This window comes from Microcaecilia unicolor, chromosome 2 (assembly GCF_901765095.1).
Source record: "Microcaecilia unicolor chromosome 2, aMicUni1.1, whole genome shotgun sequence".
Lineage (NCBI taxonomy): Eukaryota > Metazoa > Chordata > Amphibia > Gymnophiona > Siphonopidae > Microcaecilia > Microcaecilia unicolor.
The window spans coordinates 521,667,553-521,693,973 of record NC_044032.1 but is presented as its reverse complement, the minus strand read 5'-3'; the positions used below and the strand labels follow the sequence as shown (position 1 = coordinate 521,693,973).

At 45.9% G+C, this 26,421-nt stretch overlaps 1 protein-coding gene across 2 annotated transcripts in view; it reads left to right on the top strand.

Moving 5' to 3' along the window:
• DHX15 (DEAH-box helicase 15) overlaps positions 1-26,421 on the top strand; it is a 297,726-nt gene that overhangs the window by 197,301 nt on the left and 74,004 nt on the right. For both annotated transcript variants that reach the window (XM_030191241.1, XM_030191239.1), the window contains one exon: positions 20,680-20,870. In XM_030191241.1, the coding sequence (XP_030047101.1) occupies positions 20,680-20,870 (191 nt within the window). The remainder of the gene's footprint in view (positions 1-20,679; positions 20,871-26,421) is intronic.

Here is a 26,421-nt window from a genome sequence, read left to right as displayed (position 1 = left end):
ACTCCCTCCTCCCTCTCCCCCCCCTCATTACCCCCCCCCCCCTACCTGTTTGCATGTCCTGTACCCTCATCCATCCGATCTCCTCCATTCCCCCATGGTAGTCCATTAAGCACCTGACTATGCGCTCGGGGTGATATCATGTTAATGTATTTCCCCCAGACACTCAAAAACCTCATTTGTCTTTTCGGTGTCATTCTCGCCCCTCTCGCTTCCCAAAGCATAAGTTGATGCATCCTATTCCTCCAGTACCAGTACGAGGGAGGCATGTCCATTACCCAATGATTGAGAATACACTTTTTCCCCACTATGCAAGATTTGCTCAGAAACAAATGTTCCTCCTCCTTCTCTTGGGTGCCTACTCCCCATTGCCCAGGGATCCCCAACAGCATTCTGTCAAAAGTGATGACAATCGGGTACCCTAGCACCTCTCTCTTGAATTTACCTAGTCTCCCCCAAAAGGCTTTTATGGGCCTACACTGCTATATGCAGTGCGCAATAGTTGCTCTACCCTGCTTGCATTTTAGGCAGTTGTCAGCAAGTATTACTTTAGCATGGAATGCCCGTCTAGGAGAGAAATAAGCTCTATGCAGAATTCTATACTGGCATTCTTGTAATTCCACACTATGTACTTCCTGCGGTATTCCCATCAATGATTGCTTTATGTGACACTCAGAGATTTGTTGTTGTGCTTCGGTGCTCCACTTTTCAGCCACCTCCAGTACTTGCCTCTCCCGATGTCCTTTCCCTAATTCCCTACAGAACCATGACACCGAAACCTGACCCAACTCCTCTCCCTCCAGAAACTCCCGAAGCTGTCTCCCAAATCTAAGGGACAGCCTCTCTATCGGCTGACTATGCACATAGTGAGAGAGTTGATGATAAGACAAGATCTCCGCTAGGCCCCCGGCGCATCTTTGCTGGAAATCAGATATTGAGATCAAGGTGCCATCCTCATGGAGGAGGCTTTCTAACAGTTCTACTCCCTGTTCCTGGAGCTTACGAAATACTGCATTTTCTCTACCTGGTGTGAAATCATCATTCCCGGCTAGTGGTAGTAATGCGCTAAAGGTTGGATCCTGATCCCACCTTTGCAATAGTTCCCTCCACATATGCCATAACGGCCCCAGCAGCATACTGTTTCTAATCCTTTGAGGCATCATTCCTTTCCGCTTAACATAGATAGTTCAGATGCCAGGGATAGAAATTCGCCCGTTCCAGGCCCATGTCCGTGTATGTGGTTGTACCCAAGATCCAATCTCTTAGATGCCTCAGGAGGCATGCTTGATTATATATACGCATATCCGGTATTCCTAGCCCCCCCTTCCTCCAGTTCCTTATTAAATATTGCCATTTCATCTTGGACTTTTTCCCAGCCCAGCAGAACCTTACCACCTGTCTCCTAAGTGTTACCACTTCCCTCTTTTCCAGCCGCAACGGCAACGCCTGCAATACATAGAGCCAGCGGAATCATGCGGAATAGTTGTATCCATACCATAAGAGAGACAGGGAGCATTGACCACCGAGCTAGTTGCTCTTTCGTGTCTTTTAATAGCTTGGTGATATTTAGGTCGTGAATCTGTCTGATATCTATGGGGAGCTGTATTCCCAGATACCTAAAAGAGCCTTGCACCCATCTTAGAATGGAATCTATCCACCCATTCCCGCTTAAGTTCTTCAGTGCTGGCCAATGCCTCCGATTTTTGAAGATTCAGCCGGAACCTCGAAAAGTTCCCATATTCCTCTAAACTTTCCATGAGGTATGGCAGAGACCGCCGTGGATCTGTGTTTATCACCAACAAATCATCTGCAAACGCAGCTGTCTTAAAGGTATGTTCTCTGATCGCGACCCCTCTAATATCTACGTTGTTTTGGATCTCCCTCAAAAGAGGGTCCAACGCCAAGATAAAAAGAAGTGGTGACAATGGACAGCCTTGTCTCGTACCTCTCCTTATCGGAAACCAGTCTGACTGCAGTCCATTCGCATATATCTGCGCCTGGGGATCAGTATACAGGGCCTGAACCGCCGCCACGAAGGAACCTGTGATACCATAAGCTCTCAGCACTCCAAACAAATTGTTCCAATCCACTCTGTCAAACGCTTTTTCAGCGTCGGAGCTTACGAGCAGGGCCGGGGTCTGTTCTATTCTTACCATCTCTAGGGCCACCCATATTCGTCTCATGTTCTTAGCGATCACCCTTCCACACGTAAATCCCACTTGGGATTCCATAACCAGGGATGGTAAAAATCTCGCTAACCGATTTGCCAAAATTTTTGCCAAAAATTTTAACTCAGCATTCAACAAAGAGATCGGGCTATACGAGTCTGGTCTATACGAGTCTGGTCTATCTGCTGGTTTACCTGGCTTTGGCAGCACGCTTATTTGCGCTCTATTAAGATGTCGTGGCATCTGCCCCTGCTGAATGGCTACATTAAACACTGCCGCAAGCAGCGGACTTATCTCTGTATTTAGAATTTTGTAAAATTCATTCCTTAAGCCATCCGGCCCTGGTGCCTTCCCTAATTTACTCCATTTAATCACCAATTCCACCTACTCCTCAGCAATAGGTGCATTCAACACCTCCGCATCCTCTACAGAGACCTGTGGTAAGTCCACACTATGAAGATAAGCCTCACTGGGCTGCACTAGATCCTCTTGCTTTGTATACAATTGACCAAAAAAGTCCCGCAAGATAGTTATTATGCCCTCATCATTATTCACCCTCTCTCCTGTGCTGGTCTCCATTGAGAGTATTTTCTTAGCACTGAGCCTCCTGTTAGCAAGTCTGGTCAGGAACTTCCCACTCTTGTTGGCAAACCTATATAGCTGATACTTGTAGTACGTATTCGATTTTTGTACCCTCTCCTGTAGGAGTTGATTTAGGGTCTGCTGGGCCTCCAACAACTGTCTGCGAATTTTCAAGTCATGGCCCTGGCCATACTTCTTCCTTAAAGCTACCACCTCTGTCTCCAATCTATCCACCTCCCTGTTCCTGGCCCTCTTTTTAAAGGCCAGGTATGATATGATGTCTCTCCTGAGGACTGCCTTGGCGGTCTCCCAGAAGAGGAATGGGTCCACCCTGTGTTGCTCATTATTAGTGCTGTACTCTCTCCATTTCTCCAACAGGAAAAGCAAGAACTGAGTGTCTTGATATAAATAAGCTGGGAAGCGCCATGCCCATAAAGTAGGTCTCCCCTCTCCTATCCTTATCTGCATTCTCACCCAAGCGTGGTCTGAAATCATAATTGGGCCTATCTGGACCTCCTCCACTTTCGTCATTAAGTCCCTTGAGGTCAATATATAGTCTATTCTAGACATTGTTTGATGAGCTCTGGAAAGATGTGTAAAATCCTTATCTATGGGGTGTAGCGTTCTCCACACATCCACCAGTTCTAGTACTTCACACAGCCTAGATGTACCTCTCTCCCTTCTGGCCAACTCCTTTCCTGTTGGTTTAGATCTATCCCATATTGGGTCCATTACGTCATTCGGATCACCCCCCACCACCATTGGGATGTCTCCCATCGTGTGTATTTTGCGAGTGACTTGCGTGATAAATTTCCTATCATAATTGTTTGGAGCATAGATTTTACTTAGCAATAATAGTTGTCGTTCCACAGTCACTGAAGCTAGGACATACCCTCCCCTCTGTATCCGCCACTATGCTTTTGACCTCCACGTTAGATTTTTCCTAATTAGGATCACTACCCCCCCCCCCCCCCTTTTTCCCTACTGCTGGTGCATCATACAGTTCTCCCACCCACCATGTTTTCAGCTTAGCATGTTCTGCCCGTGAAAGATGTGTTTCTTGCAAAAATGCTACTGACACTTTTTTATCATTCAACATTTTCAATATTTTGTCTCTTATCCACTCAGTATTTTATAATCCTTCATCTCTAGATCACTTTTATTTATTTAATGGGATTTTTTTTAACCACCTTTATGAAGAGATTCATTTTTGGTACTTTGCGTGTGCTTATATATTTTGATGGCTGAGCATTTTGTGCCATGAGCACTTTAATACTTTAACAGTATGTGATATGCAGCAGCACTTCAGGTTGACCATTATAGATGTGCCTTGATATTTTTTATGAATGTTTGAACATCTCTGTCTTCATATTCGTGTAAGGCATCAAGACAAAAAATATATATTTATATATTAATTTTTAAATTATACAGTGGTGGAAATAAGTATTTGATCCCTTGCTGATTTTGTAAGTTTGCCCACTGACAAAGACATGAGCAGCCCATAATTGAAGGGTAGGTTATTAGTAACAGTGAGAGATAGCACATCACAAATTAAATCCGGAAAATCACATTGTGGAAAGTATATGAATTTATTTGCATTCTGCAGAGGGAAATAAGTATTTAATCCCTCTGGCAAACAAGACCTAATACTTGGTGGCAAAACCCTTGTTGGCAAGCACAGCGGTCAGACGTCTTCTGTAGTTGATGATGAGGTTTGCACACATGTCAGGAGGAATTTTGGTCCACTCCTCTTTGCAGATCATCTCTAAATCATTAAGAGTTCTGGGCTGTCGCTTGGCAACTCGCAGCTTCAGCTCCCTCCATAAGTTTTCAATGGGATTAAGGTCTGGTGACTGGCTAGGCCACTCCATGACCCTAATGTGCTTCTTCCTGAGCCACTCCTTTGTTGCCTTGGCTGTATGTTTTGGGTCATTGTCGTGCTGGAAGACCCAGCCACGACCCATTTTTAAGGCCCTGGCGGAGGGAAGGAGGTTGTCACTCAGAATTGTACGGTACATGGCCCCATCCATTCTCCCATTGATGCGGTGAAGTAGTCCTGTGCCCTTAGCAGAGAAACACCCCCAAAACATAACATTTCCACCTCCATGCTTGACAGTGGGGACGGTGTTCTTTGGGTCATAGGCAGCATTTCTCTTCCTCCAAACACGGCGAGTTGAGTTCATGCCAAAGAGCTCAATTTTTGTCTCATCTGACCACAGCACCTTCTCCCAATCACTCTCGGCATCATCCAGGTGTTCACTGGCAAACTTCAGACGGGCCGTCACATGTGCCTTCCGGAGCAGGGGGACCTTGCGGGCACTGCAGGATTGCAATCCGTTATGTCGTAATGTGTTACCAATGGTTTTCGTGGTGACAGTGGTCCCAGCTGCCTTGAGATCATTGACAAGTTCCCCCCTTGTAGTTGTAGGCTGATTTCTAACCTTCCTCATGATCAAGGATACCCCACGAGGTGAGATTTTGCGTGGAGCCCCAGATCTTTGTCGATTGACAGTCATTTTGTACTTCTTCCATTTTCTTACTATGGCACCAACAGTTGTCTCCTTCTCGCCCAGCGTCTTACTGATGGTTTTGTAGCCCATTCCAGCCTTGTGCAGGTGTATGATCTTGTCCCTGACATCCTTAGACAGCTCCTTGCTCTTGGCCATTTTGTAGAGGTTAGAGTCTGACTGATTCACTGAGTCTGTGGACAGGTGTCTTTCATACAGGTGACCATTGCCGACAGCTGTCTGTCATGCAGGTAACGAGTTGATTTGGAGCATCTACCTGGTCTGTAGGGGCCAGATCTCTTACTGGTTGGTGGGGGATCAAATACTTATTTCCCTCTGCAGAATGCAAATAAATTCATATACTTTCCACAATGTGATTTTCCGGATTTAATTTGTGATGTGCTATCTCTCACTGTTACCAATAACCTACCCTTCAATTATGGGCTGCTCATGTCTTTGTCAGTGGGCAAACTTACAAAATCAGCAAGGGATCAAATACTTATTTCCACCACTGTATATGCACACCAATTTTTTTCTTTATCTTTGAACATCATTTTAAATATATGCAATTTCGCTTTATTACATGTTGTATGTATTGCAATACCTTAATTCCAAATTTAGCCATTTGTGCAAATTAATTTTTAAATGTTTTTTTTATTGGATTTTGTAATGTTTATTTTGTTATTTATATTTAAAACATATAAGTGTAGTCTAATTAAATCATGTTTTTAATATTTCAGTGTGTATATATATATATATGTTATCTATGTATATATTGTTTTTCAATTTGTGTTTTTAAATTCGATTATAGACTCCTGATGCAGGCCTAACGGCCGAAACACAACGTTGTGTCGAGTCCTTATACCTTAATAAAATTCTTTCATTATTATACATCTTCTCAGCCTTTGGAATCCTTGGTCATCCTCCCACTTTTATTTCATTGTGTTGTTGTCCATGGGGTGTTTTGAGTTCTCTGTCTTTTGACGTATCTCTTTCCGACGAGTCTTATATCCCACCAGCTTCCACCAGAGTGGTTCAAAGTGAGTTGCAGTAAAAAATGAAGAAACAAATGATTAACATAATGCTTTTGAAATAAGTAAGTCTTTAAGATTCTTGCAAAAACTCAAGCATGTTGATGTGATAGGAAGACCAGATCTTAACCGCCTGATAAGGAAATGACAAATCTATACACTTGTATTTAACACCAATTACTGAAGGAAAGTACGGAAGGCGAGAGCCTCCTGATCTAGAAGGAGATAATGGAAATGAAAATAGTTTAACCAGATACTCCAGGCAAGATCCTTCAAATATTTTATAAATCATACCAGCCATCTTAAAAGAAACTTGAGCCACTACCAGAAGCCAATGCAAATTCACTAAGCAGGGGGTAAAATGATCAAATCTTACCATAAATCAGTTTGGCTGCAGCATTTTGCAAAGCTTGCAGTTGAGAACGTGTAGTTGATGCAGAACAGTACAAACTATTACAATAATCTAGATGAGACAAAGTTAATGACTTAACCAGATCATAAAATGTATTTCAGAGAATGATGAACATTTCTTAATTGATGAAGTTTAAAAAAAAACACTTAACCACAGAGTAGAGCTGCACCCACAGAATAGAGCTGCATGGGAATGGGGATAGCAGGATTCATGCGGATACTATGGGAATCCCTTGGGGATGGACTCTGGTCCTGCGGGGTTCCTGTGGAGCGGAACGGAGGAGCGAAGGGGAAACAGAGGCTACCTTGTCTTCATCTTCCTTCCTCCCACCCTCCCATTCACCTCTCCTCAAGCCCTGGATGGCCTTCCCACACATACTTCGCATCACCCTGGTGGTCTAGTGGCTTGCTTCGGGGCAGAAACGGTCCCCATGCTTTCCTGCCCGCTGCTGCTGATCCTTTCGTTGGCGCCACCGCTTGTTTAAGATGGCCACCGAGACTTCAAGCGGTAGTCTCTTATTTATGGTTCTGGAGACCCATTTGGTGCAGGACCATGATTTGACCTTCATATGATGTGGGCTAGGATGCCACCAAGGGCAGGTAAGATGTACAAGATGAGACTAGTTTTATCTTGAGGAACTGAAGATGATAAGGAGGCATATTTTCAAAGCACTTAAACTTGCAAAGTTTCATAGTAACCCATAGAACTTTGTAAGTCTAAGTGCTTTGAAAATGAGTCCCAAAGGCCATCACAAACTGATGTTCCTTGTCATCAGCAGCAGATGAATCCATTAACTGATGGGTTGTATCCGCCTACCAGCAGGTGGAGATAGAGAACACTGAAAAACCACAGTGACCCTTGGCCGGCTAGCCCCAGCTGCCTTCAGTATTTCTCTATCTCCCAGCAGGTGTGGACGTAGCTTGATCAGCTCCTGGATTTCTGCCTGGGGTGGCTCCTGTGCTTTGCCAGTTGAGCAGGGGTGTTGTGGCTGGTGGGTGCCCACTTTAAAGGCATATAGGTTCGCCCTTTCCCTGCCTTACCCATTCCCCCGTCCTCCCGGAGTACCTCTATTGCTGCCTGCCTCCAACGTTCCTCACAGCGTTAAAAGAAAAAAAAAAGCGCGCTTTTACTGCGTGGCTGTTCTGAGGCTTTTTCCAGAGATTCTGGTTCAGTGCAGCTTGACCGGAGCTCGTTGACTCGGTCTTCTGAGGTGAGAGTGGTGCTCAGCTCCTTCGGGGAGGTCCCGCGGACGCCGTTCCAAACGGGGTAAGTTTTGGCATGAAGCCGCCATTTTATTGCTATATTTCCGTCCAGTCAGGCGATGGCTGCGGAGGGAGTTAAGCGTTGCTCCCGTTGTGGTAAACGCAGATCAGCAGCGGGGCAGTGCAAAACGTGCTCCTTAGACGCTCGAGCTAGTATGAGCATGGCGAGCGATGATAATTCCTGCTTGATGGCGCTGGCAGCGGGCGCCATTTTGGAAGCGCCACATGTCTCGATCCTCGCGGTTGCGGAGGAGTCTGAGTGCAGGGGGACGCCTCGTTTAGAGGCTGCCAGAGGAGCTCCAACATCCGTTTCTCCTAATTCGGATACTGAGGGTCAGTGTGAGTTTTTCTTCCCTGAGTTTGTGCTTTTTAATGCTTAAAGCCTTCATGGTGAAAAGAGCTCTACCGCAGGTGTCTGACAGTGCGTTGCATCCTGGGTTCCCTCCAGGTGTTGATGCCCCGGGGATGGCTTTTAGATGTTATTTCCTCCCCCGAGCGTTGGAAACACACTAAACTTAGACTGGTAAATTCCCCATCTGAAAGTGGCGCATATCCTCTTCCCCCCCCCCCCCCCCCCCCCCGTGGTCGGGCTGTGGGGAGTCTGAGGGATCTGCCAGGCCCTCAGAGATGGATGATCCAGAGGAGGGTACCAGCTTTTGCCGGCTTGTTCCAGTCCGCCTGACGCTCGTTCCAGCCCTGCTGCGCAGATCTCCTCTGCTCCAGCTGTTCCAGTTCAACTATTCCTGCTTGTTCCAGTCCGCCTGTTCCAGCTTCTACCAGCCTGTTGTAGTCCGCCCGCCCGATCCAGCTTCACAAGCTTGTTCCTGTCCGCCTGATCAAGCTTCTCCCTGCTTGTTCCAGTCCGCCGATCCAGCTTTTCCCTGCTTGTTCCAGTCCATCTGCTCCAGCTTGTACCAGTCCGCCAGATCCAGCTTCTCCCTGCTTGTTCCAGTCCATCTGCTCCAGCTTGTTCCAGTCCGCCTGATCCAGCTCGTTCCAGTCCATGACTGCTCACCCTTCAACCTGCCTGCCTCCCAGTCCATCTACCTGTCTGCCCCCCAGCCCAGCAACCTACTTGCCTGATTGCCCCCCAGGCCAGCAACCTGCCTGCCTGCCCCCCATCAACCTGCCTGCCCGCTCTACCTACCTTCCCACCTGCCAATCTGCCTGTCAAACCACCATCACTACATATGCACCCGTAAACACCTCAGTCACTACTTATGGCACCCTTACACATTCTCTTCATTGCCCTTTCCCTTCCTAATCTATTCCCCCTCCCCCCACCGTTGTATACCACATGAACTCACTGCCCATCCATGTCCTCTCCTGTCCTGCTCACTACTGCAATACCCTACTCACCCCCATGACCCCCCTCCACACCATCTCTACTGTCTTCCTCCTCCTTCCTAGCTCTCAACCTTCAACATCTCCTTCCTGCCATGAACCCTTCCCCATTCCTCCTAAGCGCATTCCGTCTTTGTCACCCTACCTCCCCCACCCTCCTCTGCACTCTCTTGCTCATCCTGCTATCCGCGGGAGACATCAATCCCAACCCAGGTCCCCCACACCTGTCCTCATTCTCGTCTCATCCATGCAAACGTTTCCGTGATGTCTCCAATCTCATCTCTATTCCCCTTCTCCTTCCCTCCTCTCTCCCCTTCTCGTGTGCCCTGTGGAATGCCCGCTCGGTCTGCAACAAACTTTCCTTCACCCATGATCTCTTCATCTCCCATTCCCTTCAACTGCTCGCCCTAACTGAAACCTGGCTCACCCCCGACGACTCTGCCTCAATCGCGGCCCTATGCCATGGAGGTTATCTCTTCTCCCATTCTCCCCGCCCAATTGGCCGCGGTGGCGGCGTCGGGTTACTACTTTTGCCTTCCTGCAGCTTTCAACCTCTCCTCCTACCGCAGTCTCACTACTTCTCATCCTTTGAAGTTCACTCCATCCGTTTATTCTACCTGCTGCCACTCAAAGTTGCAGTCATTTACCGCCCCCCTTATAAGTCCCTCTCTTCCTTCCTTACCGACTTCGATGCCTGGCTCTCCATTTTTCTTGGAGCCCTCATCCCCTTCCCTCATTCTTGGAGACTTTAACATACACACTGATGACCCATCCGACTCTCACGCTTCTCAGTTCCTCACTCTAACCTCCTCCTTCAGCCTCCAACTGAGCTCCACCACCCCTACTCACCAATCTGGCCACTGTCTTGACCTCGTCCTCTCCGCTACCTGCTCACCCTCCAATTTCTGCGCCTCAGCTCTTCCTCTCTCTGACCATCACCTGATCACCTTCACACTTCATCACCCTCCCCCTCAGTCCCGCCCAACACTAACCACTACTTCCAGGAATCTCCAGGCTGTCGATCCTCCCACCTTATCCTCTAGTATCTCTAATCTCCTCCCTTCCATTATGTTCTCTTGAGTCTGTCGACAAGGCTATCTCCACTTACAATGCCACTCTTTCCTCTGCACTGGACACGCTTGCACCATCCATCTCCCGTACCACAAGGCATACTAATCCCCAGCCCTGGCTGACCCCTTGCACCCGATACCTTTGTTCTTGCACCCGATTGGCTGAACGCCTCTAGAGGAAATCTCGCACCCACATTGATTTCATTCATTACAAATTCATGCTATCCTCCTTCCAGTCCTCCCTATTCCTCGCCAAACAGGACTATTACACCCAGTTGACTAATTCCCTCAGCTCTAAACCTCGTCATCTCTTCGCCACCCTTAACTCCCTCCTCAAAGTGCCCTCCACTCCCACCCACCCCCTCACTCTCTCCGCTCCCACCCACCCCCTCACTCTCTCCTCAATCGCTGGCTGATTACTTCCGCGACAAGGTGCAGAAGATCAACCTCGAATTCACCACCAAACCATCTCCTCCTCTTCACCCTTTAACCCACCCCCTCAACCAACCATCCCAGTCCGCCTCCTCCTTTTTTCCTGATATCACTGAAGAGGAAACCGCCCATCTTCTCTCCTCCTCGAAATGCACCACCTATTCCTCTGACCCTATCCCCACCAACTTAACGCCATCTCTCCTACTGTCACCCCCCATCTGTCATATCCTCAAGCTCTCTCTCTCTCCACTGCAACTGTCCCTGACACCTTCAAGCATGCCGTAGTCACACCTCTCCTCAAAAAACCATCACTTGACCCTACCTGTCCCTCCAACTACCACCCCATTTCCCTCCTACCCTTCTTCTCCTAGATACTTGAACGCGCCGTTCATAGCCATTGCCTTGATTTCCTCTCCTCTCATGCCATCCTCGATCCGCTTCAATCCGGCTTTCGCCCCCTTCACTCGACAGAAACGGCACTATCTAAAGTCTTCAATGACCTGTTCCTTGCCAAATTCAAAGGCCACTATTCCATCCTTATCCTCCTCGACCTATCTGCCGCTTTTGACACTGTCAATCACAATCTAATTCTTGCCACACTATCCTTATTTGGGTTCCAGGGCTCTGTCCTCTCCTGGTTCTCCTCTTATCTCTCCCACCGTACCTTCAGAGTACATTCTCATGGTTCTTCCTCCTCCCCCATCCCGCTCTCTGTCGGAGTTCCTCAGGGATCTGTCCTTGGTCCCCTTCTTTTTTCAATCTACACCTCTTCCCTGGGCTCCCTGATCTCATCTCACGGTTTCCAATATCATCTTTATGCCGACGACACCCAGCTTTATCTCTCCATACCAGACATCACTGCGGAAACCCAGGCCAAGGTATCGGCCTGCTTATCCGACATTGCTGCCTGGATGTCCAACCACCACCTGAAACTGAACATGGCCAAGACCGAGCTTATTGTCTTCCCACCCAAACCCACTTCTTCTCTCCCTCAACTCTCTATCTCAGTTGATAACACCCTCATCCTCCCCGTCTCATCTGCCCGCAACCTCGGAGTCATCTTCGACTCCTCCCTCTCCTTCTCTGCGCATATCCAGCAGATAGCCAAGACCTGTCGCTTCTTCCTCTACAACATTAGCAAAATTCTCCCTTTCCTCTCTGAGCACACCACCCGAACTCTCATCCACTCTTTCATTACCTCTCGCCTTGACTACTGCAACCTACTCCTCACTGGCCTCCCAATTAGCCATCTATCCCCCCTTCAGTCCATTCAGAACTCTGCTGCACGTCTTATCTTCTGCCTGAACCGATATACTCATATCACCCCTCTCCTCAAGTCACTTCACTGGCTTCCGATCAGGTACCGCATACAGTTCAAGCTTCTCCTACTAACCTACAAATGCACTCAATCTGCAGCCCCTCCCTACCTCTCTACCCTCATCTCCCCTTACGTTCCTACCCGTAAACTCCGCTCTCAAGACAAATCCCTCCTTTCAGTACCCTTCTCCACCACCGCCAACTACAGGCTCCACTCTTTCTGCCTCGCCTCACCCCATGCTTGGAATAAACTCCCTGAACCCATTCGCCAGGCCCCCTCCCTGCCCATCTTCAAATCCTTGCTCAAAGCCCACCTCTTCAATGTCACCTTCAGCATCTAACCACCTACCTCTATTCAGGAAATCTAGACTGCCCCAACTTGACATTTCGTCCTTTAGATTGTAAGCTCCTTTGAGCAGGGACTGTCCTTCTTTGCTAAATTGTACAGCGCTGCGTAACCCTAGTAGCGCTCTAGAAATGTTAAGTAGTAGTATCTGCTTGCCATGGGATTTGGATGATCCCAATGCGGTTCGGATTTTCCACCGCGACGAGGTGCCAGCTCTCATTACTGACGACTTGCAGGCCCTCTCGATTGATGATCCTGCTGAAGGCGAGGCCTCCTCTGTTAATCTTAGGATGGCGAGTACTAAGAAGCCTGCTCGGGCCTTTCCGGTGCATGACTCCATCCAAGAGCTTATGTCAGCTCAATGGTCTGACCCCGATGTGCCTTTGAAAGTGGCCAGGGCTATGGGTCAGCTTTACCCTCTGAGTGAGGAGCACTTGGTCCCTCTAGGGATGCCTAAAGTGGATGCGTTGGTCATGGCGGTGACTAAGAAGACCACTCTCCCAGTAGAGGGAGGGGTCACTTTGAAAGACACGCAGGACCGGCGGCTGGAATCCGCGCTGAGGTGGTCCTTTGAAATTGCGGGCCTTGCCTTAAGTGCGTCTATTTGCAGTTCCTATGCAGCCCAGGCATGTCTTTCCTGGTTACAACAGGCGGTGGAACAGCCCGCAGATGGTGCGGGGTCCCTCTCTGAGGTTGCCCCGCAGATGGAGTCGGCCCTGTCATTTTTGGCTGATGCCCTTTATGATCTGGTCAGACCTTCAGCTAAACAGATGTCTGTGGCGGTTTCTGCCCACCGCCTTCTTTGGCTGCAGCATTGGGCGGCTGACATGACCTCTAAGCAAAGGCTGGTGAGTTTACCCTTTCGGGGCCTCCTGTTATTTGGAGAGGAATTGGAGAAGATTGTGAAAGACCTAGGAGACTCTAAGCCCCAGCGGTTACCTGAGGATAGGCCGAGGCCTTCTTCCAAGGGTCCTATGTTTCCCCCCTCCTTCCAGACCTCACTTCCATGAAGCTCGAACGTATCGCCCGGGATGCTCTGCTGGGTTTTCTCAACGTGCCCGTTTTCAGCAGAGGAACTCCTTTCGCTCAGACAAACGTTCTGCAGGGGCCGGTTCAAGGCCAGGAGTTCAGGGGTGTCCTCCACAATGATGGGACGCCGGTCCACTCCTCGATTCCTGCAGTAGGAGGACGTCTTTCCCTCTTTCTAGAGGAGTGGACCAAGATTACATCGGATCAGTGGGTCCTGGACCTGATCAGAGAAGGTTACAGACTGGAATTCGGTGTCCTGGTGAGAGACATGTTTGTGGAGTCCCGATGCGGCACTGCCGTAAAACGGGCGGCGGTAGAGGAGACCTTACAAGTCTTGCTGCACCTCGGAGCGGTGATCCCGGTGCCTCCCGCTGAACGCGGCTGCGGCCGCTATTCCATTACTTTTGTCGTGCCTCGAAATGGCGGGTCTTTCAGACCGATCCTTGACTTATGCTGTCTGCCCAACAAGATAAACTCATAGTATTTGATACTTTATATGTATACATGACCTTGATTTGTCCTAGCCCAGCACTGGCTTTGCTTCCGAATTACGGGTGTTGCCACCCAATTTCCGCTAAGCTTCTATGGATTTAAACCTTCTAAACAGGATTCCTTTGTGTTTATCCTATGCATTTTTGAATTCCGTTACCGTTTTAGCTCTTCCACTTCCTGCAGGAGGGCATTCCAAATATCTACCTCCCTTTCCATGATAAAATACTTCCTGACATTTTTCTTGCCCCCTTCAACCTCAATTCATGTCCTCTAGTTCTTCTGCTTCCCTGTCTCTGGAAAAGGTTTGTTTGCGGATTAATACCTTTCAAATATTTGAATGTCTTTATCATATTGTCCCTATTTCTCCTTTTGTTCAGGGTATACATGTTAGGTCAGTAAATCTCTCCTCGTACGTCTTGCAACGCAAATCCTATATCATTTTTGTAGCTTTTCTTTGCACCGCTTCACGTCTTTTTACATCCTTATCAATATACGACCTCCAAAACTGAGCACAATACTTCAAGTGGGGCCTCACTAATGACTTGTTAGAGGGGCATCAACACCTCCTTTCTTCTGCTAGTTATTCACCTCTCAATTCATTCTAGCATCCTTCTGGCCACGGCCACTGCCTTGTCGCATTGTTTCTTCACCTTCAGATCCTCAGACACCATCACCACAAGGTCCCCTCTCCTGAGTCGAACTTACCAAACTCTCCCCTCCTATCCGGTATCTCTCTTTTGGGTTTCTGGACCCCAAGTGCATTACTCTGCACTTCCTGACATTAAATTTTAATTTATACTGTCCCAGAAATCTGCAATTTAATATTAAAATATAAAGTGACTTTAAATATAGTGAATAATGCTCAGAGAATGATTTACTTAACTAGGATCTATCTCCTCTATAATGCACTATAGCAATACCATTATTACACTAGAGTCCTCCTGCCTGCCTCAATATCCAGAATAGTCTTTTTTTTATGGTTATGCAGGCAGCACTCCGGCAAATAGTTGAAAACTAGTTAAAAACTTATCTTTGAATGCAATCTAACGATGGTGCAAACTTACACTCCAGTTGTTCTCCGTAAATCTAAGTCTGATGGTCCTTCAATATTGCACTCCTCCTTAGTGAATCAGTGAAATGTGCCTATATTCGCTCTCGTTCTCTATATGCTGGCATGTTTTGCCTTTTCATGGCGTCATCGTGAGAACGCTAACTAAAAAAACAACAAAAAACATTCACAAGATAGCTAGGAAAGGGAAGTACTACCAGTTGGTGATTTTAATATACCAGACGTTTATTGGGGCATCCCAGGTACAGGGTCTTCTAGAAACAAGGGGATCTTGGATTCTCTACAGGAATAATTGTTCCAGCAGTTGATATTTTGGACCCATGCGGGATGGAGCTATTCTGGACCTGGAACTTACAAGCGCAGAGAGTGTTTCTGATGTTACGGTGAGTGAACATTTGGCATCTAGTGATCACCAAATGGTGTGGTTCAATATTACGACACAGGAAGAGAGGGCTTATTCAAGATTGAAGGTTTTAGACTTTAAAAAAAACTAACTTTGCCAAGGTGGGGGATTATCTCAAGGAAGAGTTAACTGGATGGAAACAGCTAAAGGAAGTTGAACATCAGTAGGCAAAACTGGAAGGAGCTGTTTTAAAGGCATAAAAGTAAGAGGAAAAGAAGGCCACTTTGGTTGGCAAATGTAGTAGCTAAAGAGGTAATGGAAAAAAGGTTAGCCTTCATAAATTATAAGATGATACAGAAAGAGGAAGATAGGCAAAAATACTTGGAAAAGCTAAGAATAGCTGGAAAAGCTGTTGGGAAAACAAAGATGCAAATAGAATTAAAGGTAGCCAATGCAGTAAAATTGGGGACAAGACATTTTTTAAGTATGTGATAGGAGGAAGTGCCAAAATGGCATTGTGAGGCTCAAGAGTGAAGGGGAGGGATATGTAGAAACTGATAAGGATAAAGCTGAACTGCTTAACGGTTATTTCTGTTCTGTGTTCATGGATGAAAGACCAGGGTTAGGGCTTCAGAAAGCAAATTCCAATAGGAATGGATGTGTGGTGGACCAGGACTGCGACTCTATTCGTGAGGAGCTATAAGAACTAAAAATAGACAGTGATGGGGCCTGATGGGATACATCTGAGGGTGGTGAAGGAACTCGGAGAGGTTCTGCTGGATCCGTTGTCTGACCTCTTCAATGCTGCTTTACAATCTGGAGTGATCCTGGAGGACTGGAGAAGGGCGGATGTGGTCCCTCTGCATAAAAGCGGAAGTAAGGAGGAGGTTTGGAATTACAGATCTGTTAGTCTGATCTCAGAGGTGAGTAAACTAATGGAAACACTTCTAAAGCAGAGGATTGTGAGGTTTCTAGAATCGAATGCACTGCAGGACTCGAGGCAGCATGGGTTCACTCGAGCTAGGTTGATTTCTTTGACTGGGTGACCAAACAGTTGGATGTGGGAGAGGTGCTAGATGTGGTGTACTTGGATTTTTAAACAGGGCACTTCTGTACAGAAAACAATCTTTGTCCTTTTGACTCTGCTGTCCAGTGCTTCCAGTCCATTTCATAAACACACATTCTGCCCTTTTGAGTCAGGTACAGCCCTAGCAAACCCCCATTTAGCTTGGGTATGGTTTTATCACGTTTATATGTCCAACCTGTTTATATAGGATTTGACAGCTATATTGGGTCAAAATTTTTTTTTTGCATAGATACTTTCCACATTGGACTGCTTTTGCTCAAAACTGTTATTGCATTATGTAACATAGTAACATAGTAAATGATGGCAGAAAAAGACCTGCATGATCCATCCAGTCTGCCCAACAAGATAAACTCATATGTGCTACTTTTTGTGTAAACCCTACTTTGATTTGAACCTGTCCTCTTCAGGGCACAGACCGTATAAGTCTGCCCAGCACTATCCCCGCCTCCCGCCACCGGCTCTGCCACCCAATCTCAGCTAAGCTCCTTAGGATCCATTCCTTCTGAACAGGATTCCTTTATGTTTATCCCACGCGTGTTTGAATTCTGTTACCGTTTTCATTTCCACCACCTCCCGCGGGGGGGCATTCCAAGCATCCACTACTCTCTCCGTGAAAAAATACTTCCTGACATTTTTCTTGAGTCTGCCCCCCTTCAATCTCATTTCACGTCCTCTCGTTCTACCGCCTTCGCACCTCTGGAAAAGGTTCGTTTGCGGATTAAGGTACTGGAAAATCATGAGCTGAGCAATGGAATAAAATTCTGGATTATCAATGATAGCAAAGGTGCTACCAATCTGTATGATGAGCTGCACCTCAGCTTCCTTTACCGCTGCTCTCTGGTTCATTGAAATTCTTACTTTACAAAGCTGACCATTGTTAGTTGGTTACCAAAACTGTTGAAACTAGACTTCATATCTGCCATATTTTTTTATTAAGTTCAGTTTTATTGAGCTGTCTCCACACTTGAATTTGTACTTTACACAGTTGTAACAGTCGCTACACATTGCCCACATGAATTAGGCTTGCCTTTGTTAGTTTCTAGAACATGAAATTTCCAGATATTGGATTTACTCTCTCTCTTTCAATATCACCTGTACTTTTCTCACCTTCTCTTTTAAACTGAATCCATGTAACTTGATTTGCTTTCTCTTTTCACTTAGTTTGTCATTTTTTAACAAAATTATTCAGTGCTCAAATAGTACAGTGGAACTTTAACAATAATATATCCATTGTGTCCGTATCACTTTTTGGTCAAGCCAACCAAAGATATTAGTTTACTAGTCGAATGTAGGCCTACTGCTTGGGCCTATTGATCAAAATATTGCAGACTTCTATAAGCTTTACAGAATGGAAAGCTACAAGCTGAAAACTAGGAACACACCTCTTAGTTTAATTCAGCATGAGTGAATATGTATGTGTCAGATTGTATCCTTAGTTGTATCTACTATATCCCATACAGTTCACCTCTCAACTTCAGTACTGATGTAGACCTATAAACTGGAAGGTGAATCCCATAAGATCATATCCTTTCACTAACCCACTTCCCCTCGTATCTCAACTTGTGTTTTCTGCATGAGTCACATGTACCCCAGGTTGCTTCCATATATGCATGCACTCTTAATCCACCCCAACCCACTCCATCTCTGTGGGTCAAGTTTTTTTTGTAAATCTTCCCTCTGTTTACATTGCAAGTGAGTGTGGTGTGATAGCCTCTGATGTTTTGCATAGCTGAAATGGGATGATCTATACCACAGTAGTCAGGTCCAGTTTGCTTTGTAGGGTTTTAGAAATCTGACATAACACCTGGAGTCAGGGATGCAATTTTGTTATAACTATTGGTGTTCAACAACTTTACTGTTTGGAGTCTTAGACTTTAACAAGAAGGAACCATTACCAAGCATTCTGCCACCTTGGTAACCATGGGAATGCCATTTCCATGTGTTCCCCCTTGAAATGACCTCTGATAAATAACTGAAGTAATATTTGAAATTGTGCTTGAATACGTAAGCCCCTACTTTAAAAAAGGTGGGTCATCTGAATACAGACCCATCATCCATTGACTCAGTTTGCTTATCTGTGCAATGCAGAATTCTGCATAGGGGACCAAGGAGGCATGGCGACCGGCATTGTTGGCCCTGCTACCAGCACTCACATCAAGCCTGCACCCCCATCTTCCCCTATCTTACCCTGTTCTCCTTTTGGCCCTCTGTCTCCCCAGCACTCTTCAACTCAAACAGAGGAGGCGAAGACAGGCAGCATGTTGGGTGTCCCGTCCTCCATTGCCACTCTGGCTCTGACTTGCTAAATTTGAACTGAGACAATCCATTGGTAAAATTTTAAAGGCTGCAGTATGGATTTCTGTTCACACATTATTTAGATAGATCAAACTTACTGCCGTATTAGTAGTTGCTATCTTTTCTCTAGGGTCTGTTTTCAGAAATAGAAGCTAGCTCCACCTCTTCATTCCTAGGGCCCTGTATATCTGAAGAGCATGTACTAATCTATTGACAGTTCTTTGTCCCCTTTCTTGTTAGCCGTTCGTTGTTTGTGTATATGTGTTCCTGCCATATCTTACCTAGTGAAAGCAGTGTTTATTTTTAGCAGGTATTCTGTAACAATAGGATAAGCAGCCACACATACTTATTCCTCTTCTATTATGGAGTTGAATTGCTGAAAGCTTTTCATGTAGCCCTAAGGGAATTATTATGTGATAACTAAAGAAGAAAATCCCATTCATATCTGGAAGAACTTCCTAGGTTTTCTCTCAACTTTCTAGAGAGATGTTTTTCCTGTCACATGACATCACTCAGATACATAGCTGCTTCTCTTGTAATCCTTGGAGAATGCTTGTTATGAATTGAATGTTGGAAGTGATGTACTGTTGTGTGCTCCTTTGGTCTCTCAGATTTCAGTTTCTGAAATACAGCTGGCTTCTAGAAAGGAATCCACTGAAGCTCTTATGAATGCAAATGTAGGAGTTTACTATTGGTGTGAGGGCCATTTTGTCAAGCAAAAATCACTTTTAATGTTGCACAAGTACTGTTATTAACATACGCCTTGTCCATCTCCCATTTTGATCTCTGTAATTATCTAGTAATATTTAGAGGACAATTTTCAAAGCAATTTTACAAGGATAAAAAGTCTTTTTCATATGTTAATCATGTATCTAGAAAAATGCTTTCGGTATAGTTAAAAGTTCTGTGTTCTACCCACACCTGGCCTACTTTTAGCTTCACTGATGGTGCTCCTGGAGGGTCTTTGTAGGTTGCCGGAGAAAAGTTACATATATAGATTACATTTTGATCTCCAGTACAAGTGGCTGTGCATACTTTTGTGTCCGTGGCAATTTTCAAAATGAAAATATGTGCATACTTGAATTTAAGGCTTATGAGTAAAAAGTATGCATAGCCTTTGTCCAACCAATTTCCCCTTTGTTAGTAGAATAAGGAAAGGTGAAGAGTGCCACACAACATTTAAGCTTTATATATATATTGGTAATTTTAATTTTTGTTACATATTGGTAACTTTAATTTTTGTTCATTTTATCATTCTCTTACCCCCCCTGTTTACTAAGCCGTGCTAGCGGCTGTGGTGCACTAATGCCAACACAGCCCATTCACTTTGAATGGATTGTGTCAGCATTGCTGCGTGGCTTAGTAAATAGGGGGGTTAGTGTGTAAATGCTAGACAAGTGATTCCCAAACTTTTAGCCAATATAACTTCATTGTAATATGTAAAAATTCATGCGATTCCAGATGATTGAGATGAAAATAGCCAACCTCCAGTTTCCTTCCCTCCCTGATCTATTCCCCCTTACTATTCAAAGCATGAAGGCGGCAGTAGAAGCAGTTGCGGTGACAAAAGTACCTGAAGTCTGCATAGGACCCTATGTGTCGATGTTTGCTCACAGACCCCAGTACTCTGCACGAGTTTCCAGTCTAACAGGAAACCCACACAGGAAGAAGGGGGTAGGACCTGTGAATGTTCATTAAATCATATGCCCCATGCTGACTGCCAGTACTGAGCATAGATCACAATGGAGTCTAGAGGGAGGGGGAGCAGCCCACTCTGCGATCCTATTTGGGGTCTCAAACCCACAGTTTGGGAACCACTGATGATGTATACTTGTTTGCAGCAGAAACAACTCCCTTTTGTTTGATTTACATGTGTTTTTAAAAAATATTTTGCAGATCATGAGTCGGTCCAATGGTGTTACGACAACTTCATTAACTACAGGTCCCTGATGTCTGCAGACAATGTGCGCCAGCAGCTCTCACGAATCATGGACAGATTTAACTTGCCTCGTAGAAGCACAGATTTTACAAGCAGAGATTACTATATCAATATAAGGAAGGCTTTGGTTACTGGGTATTTTATGCAGGCAAGTGTTGAAATTCCACATCTTCATAAAACCAAATACAAAATTCCTTGTTTTTTATTGCATGCGGGTTCTAAATTAGATGAGGAATAGTAAAACCTTATGCAATTCATAAGCAGTCTAGTGGAATTGCTCTAGAAAGTTGTGTAACTATAGCTTCCCTAAGCAATTCTTATTTATCTGGAAACTGGAGGGAGTTGGAAAGTTACAAGCAATTAACCCAGTATAAACAGCAAAGTCAGCTTCACTAATGATGTATATACTTTGTCATTTGATTTTGTGGTTAAATTAATATGAAATAAACTTAATAGGACCATGGTAAACTATGGTTATGTATCTAAGCTTCATTTGAAGGACCAGTTGATTCATCTTTTAAGTTGAGATGAACAGTTGTAAGTTATTTGAATTGTCTCGTAAGACAGAAGACTGCTCAGTTTTGTTTTTCTGTATTACAGTGTATCAGTTACAAACAACTGATTCCTCAGAACATATTTTGCAACTTGATCCTGTAATATTAATACAGTATGGCCTCGATTATCCAACCTTCACTGATCCGGCATATCTGACAGACCCCCCCCCCCCCCCCCGGCTGTGCTTGTTCTCAGATTGCCTTAAAAAATAAGAGGGGAGGAAGGAAAGAAAGAAAAAACAAGGGAGCTTGAGCATGTATCAAACCTTCTCTAACAAATGCCACTGGGTAGAGCTTACAGCCACTAAGTGGCTGAAGAGGAGGGAGCTGCGGTGCACAGGAAGGGGTTCCCAGCCACAGGCTTCCTTTATCACCCCCCCTCCCTATACCTAAGGCACGGCACAGTTATTCACTGGGGGTTGAACTCTTGGATGATGCTGTTCAAGCAAATGATAGCAAAGAGTCTAGAGCTGAAGCCGGCCAGTCAAGTCAGAAAAAGAATAATGAAAGAAAGCAGGGATTGCCAGCCCACAGGCTGTGAAAGGTAACTGCTGATGCTCTGTGCTACATTACTGTCTGCGTGGACATAGAAGAGGCTGAAGAGCAGGCAACAGGCCCTACTGTACAACTTTTTTTTTTTCTCCATTGCATATTAGTGTTTTCCGTATTATCTGGCTTTTCAGTTATCCAACAATGGTTCGGTCCCATTTAAGTTAGATAATCGAGACTCTACTATATTTTTAACTGCGCAAGGTGCTTATATAATAATAGTTTTGTGAGACACCTATGTATTTGATTAAAGTGATGTAACATTAAAGATCACTGACTTCACATCAGGGTTTAAATGGACATATCTTCAAAAGACTAATACCATTGACACAGAATCATAAAAATCTCTTTGGAAATAACACACTATATGCTGTGGTTTTTTTATAGTAGGTACCCACATTTTAAGAATGCAGGTGCTATATTCTGTACCAATGGCCAAACCTTCAACTAGCATTCATTTGCCTTGTTTTATCACAGCTCATGTATGTGTTCTTAAACCACTATCTTCAGTGGCCTGGAGGCCACTGACAGCTCTTGAGGACCCACCCCTCTTGCCGCCTAAATTGCCATCCCTCTTTTTTTTCTCCAGCAGCAGGAGGACAGCCTTAAGTCAACCCATGTTAGCAGAGCAGAGAACTAATTTATTTTGTCTTGCCTCACAAAATTCTGCCTGCTGCCTTCACCGGATAACTCAGGGCATCACTGCTACCCAGCAATATAGGCACAGTGAGTTCAGAATTTGTGTCATGTGGGCTATGCATCAGGCTGTCATTACATTAAAGTTGTTTCTGCAGCTAATAGCAAAACCTTTCTGGAGGATGTGGTTGCTCCAGTTCTAAAGGAATGCAGACATGCCAAGTCACAAGCATTAGGCTTATGACACACACGTTTGGGCCCCTTCTCCGGCTCACATGTATAAATGTTTCCTGCTCCTGTAGTATGGCATTTCTCTTTCTCTCTTCTCCACCTCCTCCTCCAGTAGCCCGGCATCTTTCATGCTAAACACCGCCTCCCCCCCCCCCCCCCCCCACCCAGCAGCTTGCCAACCTTGCTCTTGTGGCTAGGAGCATTGAAGATATATTGTGTCTGGCTGGCATAGGACTCTTCCCCCTGCTGCATCCTGCCTCCTCTGACACAATTTTTTGTCTCTTGTAGCAGGATGCAGTAGATGGGAGAGGCCTGCACTAGCCAGAGGCAGCATGTCTTCAGTGCTGCTGGCTACAGAAGGAAGGGTGGTGGGCCGCCAGCGCTGGAGAGAGGAACCAATGCCAGACTAGGGGAGGGGAGGCTGGATGAGAGGGAGAGATGTCAGGATTGGGGCATAGGGAAGGAAGAGATAGGTCTAGCAGGGAAAGAAGACAGAGAGATGCTAGACCCACAGAGGAAGAGGAAGAAATGCCAAGATTTGCAAGGGAAGGAAAGATGTATGCTGGAGCTGCGTTGAGGGAGGGAAGAGAGGAGGACACTTGCTGGACCCCTGGGAAGGGTGGAAGAGAGACTTTCTGGACCCCCTGGGAAGTAGGTAGGAAGAAATTTGCTGGCCCTTTTTTTTTTTTTTTGGGGGGGGGGGGGGGGAAGACAGGAAAAAAGGAAGAGAAATGCTAGTCCCCAAGGGTGGGACAGGATGGAGGGAAGAGAGATGGAAAGATGCTGGATTGGGGGCGTGGTGCCGGAGGGAGGGGAGAAACTCGACATGGAGTGGGATAGGGACACGGAGAGGCAACGATGAACAGAACATGAATAAGAACCGAGAGGCAAGATGCTGAACAGGGTGGACTGGGAAACAGAAGATGAATGGTAGACATAGAGAAGAAATGCTAAATAGAGAATGAGACCCTGGCAAGAGAGGTAAAGAGAAGACAGAGGAAAAGAAAATCCAGAAATGTTTGGACTACGATTAGAAAAATAAAATGGACCAGTTAATGAAGGTAGAAAAAGAAAGTTTATTTTCTGTTTATTAGAATGTAACAGTTATCTGCCAGACCTGGTTTTAGACATGGCTTGGGCCTGTGAAAAAAAACCTTCCTCGTTGACCAAACTCCAGCATAGCAGTGCTAAAACTCCACCTTTGGGATGGGCCACCCTTGGTGTATCTAGGAATACAAAAGGAATACGCACAAATAATGTGTAAAAATCCTGAGTGGTGTAGAAGTAGAAGTGAATCTTTTTGGGGGGTGGGGGGGGGGGAGCTCACAAGCACTGAGCAAGATAACTGCTTAGAATTTGAGCTCTACATCCCTCTGTAAAATAATCGTTTGTCATAAGATCAGAGCTTATATTTTCTTTGCTAAATCAATCATTATGGCTTCCTCAGAGCATAACAAAACAGATCGGAATCCTCTCAACCAAAGAGTGAAGTGTTGCAAACATGAACCTCTGTCGCTGTGCAAAGCTAGGCCAGAACAACATGTTGTTCCTTGAATATGCTACTATAAGAACTACTCCAGGTAAAGGACTTGATAAGACAAGAAATGAAAGAAGATATAATAACTATTAAACAGCTTTCTTCATGGGGGCGATGTTGTGAGGAGAGCCGGGCATGTTTCTGGTGAGCTGCCTGGGTGCCCTCCTTTATCTCACGACATCAGCTATCTCTGAGCTTATTTCTTAGCATGAATTCACTCTTTAGCTTATATGGATGGTTATATCACTCGCCCAGCCTGCCCAATAACTCCGAAATCTGTGCAAAAAGAGAAGGATAATGGCAGAGTCCCGACTGCTGAGATGGCGCCATTACCCTCCCCTGTGTAGTCTTTGGTTGGGACAAGCCTCATCCCAGAATTGACAGACGCGGTGATGAAATCTCTGGATTCTCGCTTCACTCAATTTATCAGAGCAAATAGCCGGCCTGGCACAGCTTACCTCTGAGTTAACACGGAGAACAGGAGAGTTGGAATGCAGAGTGTCAGATGTAGAGGACACAGCGCAGGCCCAGAATGCTGACATGGTGCGCCTGGAAAACCATGATTGAATCTTGGCAACCAAAACTTGACGACCTCGAGAATTGCACCCGTCGGGAGAACTTACGGTTTGTGGGGTTCCCAGAAATGTTTACCGACTGCTTGCGGCACTCAACTTTGGAAACCAGGCTGCAGGTGCGGTTCCCCAGGCGGGGGAGGCCAGCTCCCATACGACTTGATAAAATGCACCGCATGGGGCCCCTGCATGTGGGGGGCACTAGGCCTCGAGTGGTTATTGCCAAATTTCCCCACTCTACTTAAAAGGTTGATGTCCTGTGCCACTACAAGAATAATAGGGAGGCGGCACGCTTTGAGGGCAACCCTATTGGGATTTTTCAAGACTACTTTATAGTGCTTTCCACTAAGTGCTGGACGTTTTCAGTCACCTGTGTGACATCAGTGGACAAGAAGCTGAAGTTTTCTTTGTCGTATCCTGCTACATCGCAAATTTCACATGATGGCAAGTGGATGTCCTATACTACACCACAGCAGGTGAATGACTGGCTGGCTGAGTACTTTATTATGAGCTGTTATGGGAGAGCCTATGTATGGATGGACATGGCTGTATAGTGCGCTGGAGTCCGACTTGGACATGGTACTGTTGCATGAGGGAGGAGTGCTACTGAGTACTCTGCTCAGGTGTGATCTGTAGTTTGTGGGGTGAAGGGGGCTCCCCTTAGCATGGAAGTGCCCCTTTGTGATCTATGTTCTCGTGGGGAGGATTAACAAGTTTTGTTTGGAGGTAAGGTTGGAAGGGTTTGGACTTCGGAGGTTTTTGTTTGACCTGGTTTTCACTCTGATGTCTGGTTGCACTACTCTGCTTGTTGAGGTGATTTCTTTTCTGTGGGATATTCTTTCCCCGGGGTGGGGCTGGGTGCCTCGGGGGCACTGCTATGATGACACTCTGGTCTTGAACTTTCACTGAGTGCTCCTGGCTAGCCCTACAGTGCCCTCACCTCATCACATAGAATCTGTCTGATATTAGTTCCCCAATTAAACAGTCAAAACTTTTTGTCTGCTTTGAAATGTCATGGGGCATCCATTGCACGGTTAAGGAGACCAATCTTACAGATGTGGAGCATTCCAAAGTGCAACTGTAGTTGTTGGGGGAATACTATTACTCGTCTTCAGACGGAAAGCAGGGTGGTGTAGCTATTTTGGTGCGGAGGGGCTTGTCTTGCCAGCTGCTATGTGCTGCTCAAATTTAATTTTTTGGGACAGTGTTTTTTTTATATCTGCTGTTTATGGGCCTAATGGGTATGATCCATTTTTTGCACAGTTGGTTCAGTTGGTGCTGCGCCACACTGATGCTCCTTGGATCTGGATAGGTGACTTTACTCATATGCTTGACCCTTCTCTGGACAGATCTACTGGGGTCAGGGGTACTCGGGGAGGGGGTAAGTCAAGGGGCTGCCCTCTTTCTGTGGAACTCTTGATTTAGTAGACCCCTGGTGCGTTCTTAATCCACCAGCCTGAGATTACACCCATTCCCAGGTCCAGGATTGATTCTCCCCTCTCTTATTTTCTCAAGTGTTAACGGCGGACATAGGTTCATTGGAAGTTTCAGACCATACTTTGGTGTGGGTAGACTTGGCATTGGATCAGAGGAAGACTCGGGGTGGCTTATGGCACTTCC